General features: G+C 46.3%; 1 protein-coding gene across 2 annotated transcripts in view; it reads right to left on the bottom strand.

Moving 5' to 3' along the window:
• MYLK3 (myosin light chain kinase 3) overlaps positions 1–11,725 on the bottom strand; it is a 43,348-nt gene extending 31,623 nt beyond the window's left edge. For both annotated transcript variants that reach the window (XM_077751392.1, XM_077751393.1), the window contains exon 1: positions 11,591–11,725. In XM_077751392.1, coding sequence (XP_077607518.1) covers positions 11,591–11,677 — 87 coding nt within the window. In that variant the 5' untranslated portion in view covers positions 11,678–11,725. The remainder of the gene's footprint in view (positions 1–11,590) is intronic.
• Between the last annotated feature and the right edge of the window lie 1,108 nt (positions 11,726–12,833).

Here is a 12,833-nt window from a genome sequence, read left to right as displayed (position 1 = left end):
GCATTTTAATTCTTTTAATGTGTTATCAACACTTTAAATCTAGGAGACTTTTATATTAAAATTCTAGGTACCTTTTTGAGGCTTAGAATTGCTCTGTGTTTTGATTTGGATGTACACACTTGTTGAACTGTGTAGGTAAAATGTACATAGTGTGTGTATGTGCCATTTATTCTATGTAAATTGTATCTTAATAAAACTGATTAGAAAGAAGTCTAAGTTCCCAGATTCTCCTGAAAAAAAAAAAAAATCCAAAGACCTTGCACCTTTAGGCCCACATGGGAAAAATCAGCTAGAGCAGTTCCCTCTAACTGGGACACCACAGTCCTTACCTCTCCAGAATGTCTCCCTGGCATGGAGAATGAGGGTTGGTTTCATGTTTTTCCTACACTGTACCCACTTTGTTCAATCCTACTACGTGTTCATCACTCTGGGATTCCAGGACACCAAGCTCTGTCCCCTTGAGGGTAACAACACATGGGAACACCCAGCCCTGCCCCTGGCATGTGCTAGGCATCTAATAAATAAATGCCAGCTGCTGTCATCATGATTGGCGCCAGCACATCAATGTGACCGGAGCCCCCTACTCAGCAGAGGCCTCACCCTTGGCCTCCTGCAGACTCTGTCCCTCCACCCCCGTAGCTGGGGGAACAGGAAGCATTATCACGGGATGCCTCCTGTTTCACCCTGGCGGAGAGGCACTCGAACAAACTGTCCTTTGGCAGACCTTGATGGGCTCAGAGTGTCCTCTGCCTCCCTCTGCACTTGGTGTAGGCAGTGCACACACACCTAAGCATACAAACACACACACACAGCTGAGATGTGTCTTCAGGGCTTTTGGTTCCAGTGCATCCAGAGGAAGAAGAAACCCTAAACACCATCCTAGAGGACCGGTGTCTTCTGAACAGCTTGCCTATGATTTGGGCCCACCCCTGGCTGAGCCTGGCCCTGTCCTTCATGAGAGAGCACATGGCTTCTACAAATAATCTAATTCATTGTTACAACCGAAATGAAATACCACTGGGCATTTCAGAAAACCCAAGGAGGACCTTCCTGACGTCCAGGCACAATTTTCCCTTTTTTTTTTTTTTTTTGGACACTTAAAAATGTTTTAATTCCAGTATGGTTAACATACAGTGTTACATTAGTTTTAGGTGTACAATACCGTGATTTGACACTTCCATACAATACCCAGTGCTCATGGCGAAGTGCGTCCCTTAATCCCCATCACCTATTTCTTCTTTACCCCCTGCCACCCTCCCCTCTGGTATCCATCAGTTTGTTCTCTACAATTAAGAGTCCATTTTTTCGTTTCTCTCTCTCTCTCTTTTTCTTCTTTGCTCATTTGTTTCTTAAATTCCGTAGTCCTGGCACAATTTTCAAACTTAGGAGTCAATGCTAGGATTTAATTCAATTCCACAAATTATTACTATGTCCCTACCCTCTTAAGGAAACATGAACAGGGTATCTAGAAAGTCTCTTGTTTTCAACACCAACAATATGTTAAATAGCTGGGGCTCCGTCTCAGTTCATTACCCATCTCTGACACTTCCTATGACACCTGCTCTGGCCAGAGTACACAGAAGGAAGTAGAAGCCTCTTGTCATGGATCAACAAGGAGCCGACAGTCTGATTGGGGTGCTGGACCCAAGCCTATAGATGGTTACCAACAGCTGTATTAAACACAAGGACCAGAAGAGAGGTCTGACTTCAGCTCAGGTCATTATCTCATGATCCGTGAGGTTGAACCCCGTGTCAGGCTCTGTGCTGACCACGCAGAACCTGGAGCCTGCTTCGGATTCTGTGTCTCCCTCTCTCTCCGCCCCTCCCCTGCTTGGTCTCTGTCTCTCTCTCTCTCAAAAATAAATAAACATTAAAAAAATAAAAAATAATGAAGATCACAAGAGGGATCAATCACATGAGAGTTGAACAGAACAGACAAGAAATGTTGCAAGAACTCAGAAACAAAGAAAATGAACAAAGAAAATGTTCTATGATTTTCACTATTCAGAAATGCCTAAATATCTGCCACATATATAATATAGAGCTCATTTCACTAATATATGAAGAACTCTTACAAATCAATAAGTACAAAAAACTAAAATAGAAAAGCAGGAAAAGGACATGAGCAGACAGCTCACAGAAAAATATAAAAGGTTTTAAATCTGTGAAAGATGCTCAAACTTCTAATAAAACAAATACAAATTAAAACTACAATGACATATATTACTCTATCTACTTCTGGTTATGTTTGAAATTTTCCATAATAAAAAGTTTTAATTTTTTTAAATGAATTAAAGAAAAAGAATTAAGTTTAAGAGGCATATAACCAGTTTTATTATTTGAATCTTGATTCAGATAGACAGACTGTAAGGGGAAAAAAACATAAGACAATTAGAAAAATTTGAACACTGACTTTGGCAATATTAAATTACTGTGTACTTTTTGGTCATGATAATAGTGTCATGATTATGTATTTTTTTTTAAAGAATTCTTTTTTTTTTTCAAATGTTTTATTTATTTCCGAGAGAGAGACAGCATGAACAGGGGAGGGTCAGAGAGAGAGGGAGACACAGAATCCGAAGCAGGCTCCAGGCTCTGAGCTAGCTGTCAGCACAGAGCCCAACGTGGGGCTCGAACCCATGAACTGTGAGACCATGACCTGAGCCGAAGTCGGACGCCCAACCAATTGAGCCACCCAGGCGCCCCTGTTTGTTTGTTTTTTAAATATTTATTTATTTGAGACAGAGCTCATGTGAGGAGGGGAGAGGGAGAGGGAGAGGGAGAAAGAGAATTCCAAAGAGGCTCTGCACTAACAAATCGACACAGGGCTTAATCCCACAATTGTGGGATCATGACCCGAGCCAAAACCAAGAGTCGGATGCTCAAATGATTGAGTCCCCCAGGCACCCCTTGTGATTACATTTTTTAAAAGAGCCCTTATCTTCTAGATATAACTGCTAATATTTTTTGGAGGAAATGATCCAATGTTTCAGATTTGCTTCAAAATAATCTAAAGACAGGGAAGTAGGTGCGGATAGATGCAACAACATCAGCCTCCCCTTGTGGGTCCACAAGGTTCAAGATACTAATCTCTATTATAAATGTTTGAACATTTTCCTATAAAAGAGTTTGTATTTCGCAAAATTTTTCAAAAATGTTAAAAAAAAAAAACATGCACAATAAGATTTGAGTTTTCAATCATCACACAGGCAAAGAATAGACAAGTTGGCTGGTGTGCTTTGTCAGCCAAAGGGGAGGCCACAACCATTCCCATATGCTATTGACAGGAGACCAAATTGGAAAATCTCCTTTGAAGGCCAGTTTTGCTTTGTATACGTAAGTGGCATTGCTACGTCTAGGAGTGTATTGTAGAGATAACTCACACTTCTATGGATATTCATTGCATCATTAGATATAATAGCTAAAAATGAGAAATAATATAAAAAAATGATGTGGGTCTGGTTAACAAATTAAGACACATCCCCCAACTGGAGCACTTTGCAACTTTCAGAAAGAGGAAGCTTTCTATGTATAAATATGAAACAAGGCCCAGGGTGCCTGGGTGGCTCAGTCGTTTAAGCATCTGACTTGATTTTGGCTCAGGTCACGATCTCACGGTTCATGGGTTCAAGCCCCGTGTTGGGTTCTGTGCTGACAGTGCAGAACCTGCTTGGGATTCTCTCTCCCTCTCTCTCTGCCCCTCCCCTACGCGCTCTCTCTCTCTCTCTTAAAGAAATAAATTTTGAAAAAATAATTTTAATATGAAACAATGCCCAAAATATATTAAGTTAAAAAAAAACGAAGGCCAGAATAATGTGAATAATTTGAGTTAAAATAGAACAAAGAGGTGTGTTATAGATAAACAGACTCCGTCTGTGAGGTTTTGCAGGAAACTGACACCTATCACTGCTGGAGGAGGAGGGTGACCTGGGGGCTGGAGGATGGAGGAGAAGGGACACAATGCTGGTTTTTTTTTTTTAAATTTTTTTAATGTTTTATTTCTAGGAGAGAGAGAGACAGCGTGAGCAGGGGAGGGTCAGAGAGAGAGGGAGTCACAGACTGAAACAGGCTCCAGGCTCTGAGCTGGCAGTCAGCACAGAGCCCGACGCGGGGCTCGAACCCACGGAACCGTGAGATCATGACCTAAGCGAAAGTCGGATGCTTAACCGACTAAGCCACCCAGGTGCCCCGACACAATGCTGTTTTTATCATGTGAATGTTCTCACCATGTGCATTTATTAGAGTTATTTTCTTCTTTAAAGGTGGGGTTGGTCATCAGTGAAAAGGGGGAAGGTCACCTCTCCCCTGCAAGCCAGACTCACAGGGGAGCTGCAAGAAGCAAGGAGCTACTGGGGGAGGGGCATCCTCTGGAAAAGGCTGAGGGGCAGGGAGGGGAAGGGGCCAGCCAGGTGAGCTCTGGCCTGGCTGAGGATGAGGAAGGAAGGCAAACCCTACAGCCTCACCCCTGAAATCCTCACTGCTGACACAGAGTCCAGCACAGCCTCCTGCAGACCTCTGCTTATCTCATGCCAGAGGCTTGTGGATAATAACAGCAGGGATCTGAGATGGTGGCTCCAGGCCGTCTGAGTGTTGCTAAGTGGCTGACTCTTAGCTGTTCCCAAACAGAGTGTTGCTTCTACACACCTCACACACACAAACACCCCCACCCCAGCCAAACTTCCATTAGCCAGCGGGTTTGATTATGCAATCTTCGGGAACAGCCACTCTGAGAAATGCCACACTCCACCCCCAGCCTTCGGCTCCTTCATGGCCTGTGTCCCCCAGGGGTCATTGTCAACACTCATCTTCCAACAAGCAGCTGTATACTCTGCCCACTCTGGGATACAGCACAAGGTTGGGGACAGGAAGGTGAGGGTTCTAAAAGGGGGTTCTAATAGGTTAGCTGGCTTCCACCTACTCCAGGTATGAAGGACAGAAATGAGCAAAAAGAAGTCACGAGAATGTCCAATAAGCTTCACTGTCCTTTCCCTAATGGACCATTCTCCCGCCACCCCCCACCCCCACCCCAACTAGGTGCTCTGATACTGGCCAAGGCCTCACAGACCTCACCGAGGCACTGCTTCTTCCTTTCCCTGGGAAGAGCAGCCAATCGATGACCTGTGTGGAAATCCACCTATGAGCTCTCAGGTTCACCCTCTCCGTTCCTCATCCACAGGTCGTGCAGGTGGTACAGGAAGGGAATAACAGCTCCTACTTCTCCTAAGACTAGATGCCCAGCCAGTGTCCCCACCAGAGCCACTGGGTCTCCCTTTCAGCCAGAAGGGTACTGGGATAGGGAAGCAGGAACCAACCTCCGAAGGGCCATCAGCCAGGCTTCCTTTCCTCCAGGGGACACTCCCTTGCATGATGAAATCCACCACCTTCGAGTTCTGGAACACGGCCCCCACCAAAGCTATGGCCTTGTCCACGGCCACGACCATCCTGAATAGGGCTTCAAGCCTGGCACCGTGCTGGGCAGCATCCTGCCGCACAGCCCTCACCAGCTCCAGGATCTCTGGCCACCCAGCCTGAGACTCAGCTGGAGGAGTGTGGTCAGCCCCACCTGGGCCCAGGATGTGAGAGGCCTCCAGGCGGTGTAGACCCTGCTCCAGGTGGCCCATGCCTTGGTACACACACTGCAGTTTCTCCGTGACATCTTCCTGGAAATGCAAGAGTTTGTCAACCTTCTCGTTTAGCACATTAAGCTTTCTGTCCATGGTGGTTAAACAGGCCTTGCCTGACACCAGCAGCCCCCGGGTCTCCAAACCCTCCTTGGAGGCTCCGGACATCCTGAAGCAGGCTTGACAAGGATGAGGAATCAGAAAATCCACAGACTCCTAGTTTTCACTTGGGCAGTGGTATCTGGAAGTTCATTGCTCTTGATGGTTAACAGCCTCACCCTACAGCACCAACCCACATAGATCGCCCGGGTTGTCTAGAGAGCCTAGAGGACCAGGTTCTCTCTGAGCCTTTGCCTTTGCTTATCTCCCACTCTGCTGTGGCCATGAGTGACAGGCTGGCTTTGGCAAGGCCCTTCTCCTTGGGGCCTCTTTGACATCATGGCAGCATTTAACATTCCTCTCTGAGAGGGTGCTGATGGGCAAATATTTTAAGAATCTGCCCAAGGCCGCCTGGAGCTTGGATAGTTGAAACTAAAGGTTAGAAGAAAGGGGGTCCTTTAGGTAATAAACCAGAAAGCTGGACTTTACAAGGGGGTCTCGGGGATCCCAGGGCAGAATAAGACCTTTAGAGGCCCAAAGCACTGAAGAGCAGATGGTATCCTACCTGCCACAAACACAGGGAATTCACAATGAACAGCAAAACTAAAAATAAATGTGAGGTCATTCTGATTTTTGCCATGATAAAAATTTTGATGCTTCCACAAATTAAAACCAATTTTTGGTGCCCTTTCTTTGAAGATGCCCCAAATATGTGTTTAAGCTGCATATGGGGTGAATCTGTAGGTCCTTCCCCACAAAAGGCCACTTGTACCTAAAAATAGAAGTGAGGGAAAATGGCCTAGACTACTTGCCAAGTGCTGTTCCTCAGGTCAAGTTTTCACAGAGCCCTTTGGGGCACATCCGCCAGTGGTGCCCCCTCACCCCTGCTCCTCCAGCAGTGACCATGCAGGCATCAGGTGCCCAATCCCTATACACTAGAACAAACATAGTAGCAGCCTAGAGAGCAAGGGGGCCTATTTTTCCTGTAGATTCCAAAAATTTTAGCCTCAAAACCCTTGGTTCAAATGGAACTGTTACAGAAGCATTAATAAATAAAGCAAAGAAGAAGCTCAGGCTGACCCTGAGGTGGGGTACCAGGAGCCACCAGAGAGTCCCTAAGCTGCCAGGGAGGGAGTGACCGACACCATTTTCTTCCAGGCCCTCAAGGCTGCGCCAGCCTAGGGTATCCTGAGGCTAGCTCAGCTGTAGCCAATGCTGGCCCCAGGGAGGGCCTCAGTAGTGTCTTGCTACACTTCCTCCTCCTGAATAAAAGCAATCATGAGAATAAACTTTGACCTGGAAACCTGACATCTAAAAGCACCTTTAGATCATTTTGCTATTTTAAGCTATGGGTGCACTTGCTGCGCAAGTACAGCTTGACCATAACACCCCTCACTACCTGTCCCTCCATCGAGATAGCTGCCCTAAGCAGCCAGCATAGAAATCCAGACCCATTTCTGGGGAGCACAGGCCTGGGTGTCATTGGTAGAATGATCAGGAACATGCTCATAAAAACGCTGGTCTGTTAAAGCGCTGTAATTTAAAGCAAAGACCCAAATAAACTCTCTTTGGGAAAAGAAATTTGGGGACCCCTGTGCTCCAGCTCCTCTTGGGGATTCATGCTGTGCCTCAGCAGGACCTCATATGCTACAGAAAGAAACCAGCACCTGACCAGAGAATCACTCCTTCCCCTGCACTTACCACCCCATACTTCTCTATGGAGCTAGGGGTCCCTGGATCACGCTTTGGGAAGTGGCTGCCTAGAGAAATCTCTGCATCTAACACCAACCAAATGTCTGTCCTACAGCAGGTATGGATAATCTTTGTGGGATATAGTCCCCACCAGTCTAAAGAGACAGACCCAGCTTCCAGAAGGGGTTGACCGGGCCAAACTTACAAAAGCTGGAGGAGCATGCTTTTCAGGCATTCCTCATCCAAAGAAAATCTTACTAAGTAAGTACTATGAAGCATTGTGACTTACAAGGATGGAAGGTTTATTAACTACAGGAGGGAGTTTCCACCAATGTGCACCACAGGCCACTGCTGGGGTCTTCAGAGCAGCCTACATCCTTGGCTTAATAAAATCTGGAAACATTGCTAAGCGAAATTAGTCAGAGAAAGACAAATATCATATGACTTCACTCATATGAGGACTTTAAGATACAAAACAGATGAACATAAGGGAAGGGAAGCAAAAATAATATACAAACTGGGAGGGGGACAACACATAAGAGACTCTTAAATATGGAGAACAAACAGATGGTTGTGGGGGGAGCTAAGTGGATAAGGGGCACTAAGGAATCTATTCCTGAAATCATTGTTGCACTGTATGCTAACTAACTTGGATGTAAATTTTAAAATAAAAATTAAAAAACAACAAAAACCTCGAAACCAATCTTGAAAGTCCAGTTGAACCCAAAGGAAAACAAATGTCCCAGACAGATGTCTATATCAAAAGCTAATTATTTAAATTACAAAAGAATTTACCCCTAGGTCTCCCTTAAGCAGTAAGTGATTACAAGGCAGCTGGTTCTCTAGAAATGTGGCAGCTGCATCTGCTACTGTTCCAGAACCAGCTCGCTGTCCCGTGGGGCAAGAACAGTCCTTGGGCCTGCCTCAATCCTCAGGTGCACCAACATGCCTGGCAGGTGGTGGGTACTCAACACAACCGTATGGAAGGAGTGAACTAAGGGGGACCCAGCTGTGTAGGAGTCTGGGCTGAATATCCGGAGACTTATGGAACGAGACAGCAGGTGGGGTTTCCCACAACAAAGTACAGGGTAAGATGCCCTGACAATTCCCAGTAGTAAGCTCTGGGACTTCATGGGATAAAGCTTGGAATATGCCGACAGGTGAACTCCTTGAGGGTTCTTTGATGAAAAGGAGCAGCCAGGAGGGCCAGCTTTGAATCCCTGTCATTTCTCTGCCTTGAGGAGAAATGAGACCTGTGAGGGCTGAGACATGGCTTCTCTCCAACTCTCCTTGATGTACAGGGCACAGCCAGAGCCATGGACAATTCTTTATGGACGATGGCACCTGACCAGAGGAGGGGGCAATTCCACCACTCAAGTCAAGTCAACACAGACCAGAGAAGAGGCAGCCATGCTGGATAGGTACAGAGTAGCAAATCCAGTGACACTTCATCTTTCCTGGGACAGCAGATCCACTCCCAGAAAAACATAGACTGACCTCTGTTTGCCATAGGCTGGGGTCAATGTGCACTGAACTCAAGACTCGTCCTTGGCCTTTCTGGTGACAGCCAACATTCCCTGTACAACCCCCGTGGACCCCGAGACCCCAGGTAGAATAAGAAGGGAGGAGAAAGGCAAGGCTAAGGAGTCCATTTCAAAGTAGTTGCTCTCCTCCTTCTCCACTTCTGCATAGAACAGGCATAGCCAGGAAAGCCCCCACCCTCCATGGAGATCAGAGGTCTGTTTCTGGAGAAACTCAGTAGTCCATAATACAATAGCTCTATGTACTGCCACCGGCGTTCCCTGAGAGTTCCTCATCCTCAACAAAGCCAGCCAGCCCACAAGCCTCAACCACTCAGCCAGTTTTTTGTGCCCTACTCTGAAATATGCACAGATTAAAAAAAAAAAAAAAAAGATCACCATATATTCAAAGAAGCCCCCAAGATGAAAAAGGAAGTGCCCCAAAACAGAAATGTAATCATGGAGGAAACAGAGAAAACAAGAGACAGAAGAAAGTTTCAAAAAGGCTCTCATTAGTTGCCACAGAAAAGTGTGAAATGCTATTCCATCCATTAAAAAAGAAGATGTTATGGGAAAAGCACAGGCATAGAATAGAAGACAGGTCTTAGAAATTAAAAATACAAATGTTAAATTTTTATTTTTTTAAGTTAATTTGTTTATTTTGAGAGGTGGGGGGGTGGGGGGCCTAGAGAGAGACAGGGAATTCCAAGCAGGTTCCACACTGTCAGGGTGGAGCGCAATTTGGGGCTCTAACCCATGAACTGTCAGATCATGACCTGAGACAAAATCAAGAGTCAGATGCTTAACTGAATGAGCCACCCAGACACCCCATGAATGTTAGAATTTTAAAATCCAATATGGAGATGAAAAAATGAAATTAAGATAATATCCCAGAAAGGAGAGTTAAAAGATGAAGAGCCCTATGTAGAGAAAGAAAAGAGAGTAGATAATGGATCCGGCCCCACACCTAGTTAACTGGAGTTTCAGGAGAAATGAAAGAGGGTAGGAATTTATCAAAGAAATAGTACAGTCATCATGCAATTTTTAACACAGGGATAAAAGATTATAAAAGCTCCCCAAAATGTAAAAGAAAAAATCATGCACCAAAGAACCAGAATCAGGATGACATCAGACTTCTCAGTCCTAAAACAACTGGACACTGGGACACAGGCTGAATGGAGTATATTCTAGATTAGAAATTTGAAGACATTGCACATTGTCAAAGGACAGAAAGGAGCGTTTTTAAGACTTGCAGAAACGTGGGGCACCTGCATGGTTCAGTCAGTTAAGCCTCTGACTCTTGATTTCAGCTCAGGTAATGATCTCACCTTTGTGAGACTGAGCCTCCTCATTGGCTCCACACTGAGTATGGAGCCTGCTTGGGATTTATTCTTTCTCCCTCTGCCCCTCCCCTGCTTGCGTGCTCTCAAAATAAATACATAAACATTAAAAAAAAAAAAAAAAAGACTTGTGGAGATGTAAAAAATTTAAGCACCCTTTGAAAGAAGGACATTAAAGTACATGATTGATTTTTCAATACCATTTACATAATATTGTTTACACTACTATACCATAATGAGGTCAACACTTTATGAAGTTAAAACAGTGATGTTGTAAGGATGGGAGAGGGGAAGTGGAAGAGTGACAAAGCTGAATCATTTCTCTTAATAGGAACAGACAATGCACAAAATTGACAAGGAGGAAAGTGGAGGCAAATACCAGGAGAAACCACTGAAAGACTCCCCTGTGTTTGCTTCTGGGAAGCAGGTTTTGCAGAGCTCAGGGTACAACATGTACAACGTGTCCTACACTTTGCAGATGTGTATGTTCATAACAAGCGTTGCAGCATGCTGCAGCAAGGGTCTAGCAAGGGTCTTGTAATCAAATATGACAGCTTTCTGAAAAATGGAGGCCACATATCTTGAGGAAAGGTATGCTTTTCTACTTTACAGAAAAGTGCCCCTCCTGGCCAGTGCATAACTGGAACTTACTTAACCTCTCTGAATGCAGCTTTCCTCACCTGTGAAAGGGCACAGAGCAGTGCCGTAAGCACAGGGCTGTTCTAGTACTCATGTAAATGAACATTTCACACTGTGCCTGGCACACGTAAGTCCATGAAAACCGTGGAGATTACCACTCACCATCACCCAACCATCCTCCCTCCAGATGGTCAGCCAACAGGACAGCAGTGTGTCCAGCCACCTCGTTGTGGGGTGACAGGAGGGAAAGGAAGCATCTTCCGAGTCCTAAATCAGCTCCCCCAAGTACCAGCCCACCCAGGCCACCTCCCTTGCATGCACCATTAGCTGATGTGCACTCAAAAAGTGCAAACCTGTCCTCCATTAAGCTGAGCGTATTCAGGAAAGGAAATCGGAAATGAAACAGAACCCCAGAAAGTCTCACAGGTTCAACCTGGACAAATTTGGGGTTAGCGGCCACCAGGTCTTGTCTGCCCGCTACACCCTTACTTGGGGAGGCCCAAGCTGACCCATCCCTGGGCTGTATCCATCAACCAGAGCTTCCTGCTGACTGTGCTTCTTGGTCCAAGAGGACCTACGTCTGGGGGATAATTGTCACCAAGGCTTCCTTAGTCGCATGACCCTAACAATTGTCCCTCAGGCTTCTACTTCAAAGCAGACCGGCCTGGAGCGCCCTTACCGCAAATATCTGGATGTAATCTGACGCCCGCTGCTGGCCTCTGGCGCTGGGGCTGTGAAGTGCCCTAGTGGGGCACAGAGTCCCCATCCTGCGGCTGCGGCCCCTGTGCCAACTCAGTGTTTACTCTGCCTAGAGATGCCCAACCGCCTCGGAGTGCTGAGAATGAGGTGGGCTGGCCAGCCAGGATGATTTCTCTAGAACTCAGCCTGCAGCGATAAGCCTGGCATTTCCGCTTATCTCTGACCCTGCCCCAGGCCCCAGAGGCATCCAGAGGCTTCACTCCGTTATCTGGTTTGCTGGGTGGTATCTGCTTCCCAGGGGCCTACTTCCTGCATCACTTAGTGAAGTGTCCAGCTGTGAAACAAACACTGTGTGGTCTGAGGAGGGAGGAAAAAAGGGAGGGAGCCTAGGGCAGAACTGACCTGATTTCAAAACCCAGGACCCTAGTGCAAGGGGCCCAGGAGAGGAGCTGGGAATCACTGCCTTCAGGCAGCCCTCCAAGACAGAGGAAGGGCCTGATCAGCCAGAGTAAGGGACCCTTCTTTTCTTCGCAGGGGCTGCTTGCACCCTGGCTAGGAGTTCAGTTAGTTATCTCCAGGTTGGGAGGGTTCAGCTCTTCCCTCTTCAAGTAAAACTATTCAGGAAGCAACAAAGACATACAGAGCCCTGGAGACTAGAGCTGCAGTGAGGGAGAAAGCATGACCTACTCCTGCTGCCTCAGGTCAATGGTCTCATTTTGTAGACGGAGAATCTGAAGCCCACAGAGGGGAAGGGACTTCCTGAAGGTCATATAGGAAGTCAATGGCAAAGACAGGACCAGATAGCAAAACTGTTGCCCTCAGAGTAGCTATGGAACTCTGGCCCCACAATGTGGGTTTAAGAGGGTTGTGTATGTGCGTGCACAAGTGTGTGTGTGTGTGTGTGTGTGTGTGTGTGTGTGTGTAGACAGATTAGGCTCTGCCCCACAGGCTTGGCTCTGACAGTTGTCTGAGTAGATGAGGAGGGGGCAAAGGGTCTAGGACCCCCCAGATACAATATTGGTTGCTTATTTCTTCATAGAATAATGTCTCCAATGGTGTCACCTGGCTACCCAAAAAGATACTAAAACAACAGCCACAGTCCTGCCAAGATGAATCTAGGAACTGGGCTTGGGAATAAAACCAAAGTCAAGCTGGCCTCTCTGAAGAAGCAGAGAGAGAAATGACAGCTATATGGAAACCTGGCCTGAGCTTGGGGAACATCC

Source organism: Crocuta crocuta, unplaced genomic scaffold, assembly GCF_008692635.1.
Source record: "Crocuta crocuta isolate KB4526 unplaced genomic scaffold, BGI_CrCroc_1.0 scaffold124, whole genome shotgun sequence".
NCBI lineage: Eukaryota > Metazoa > Chordata > Mammalia > Carnivora > Hyaenidae > Crocuta > Crocuta crocuta.
The sequence above is the reverse complement of the archived record's forward strand: the minus strand, read 5'-3'. Positions and strand labels throughout refer to the sequence as shown.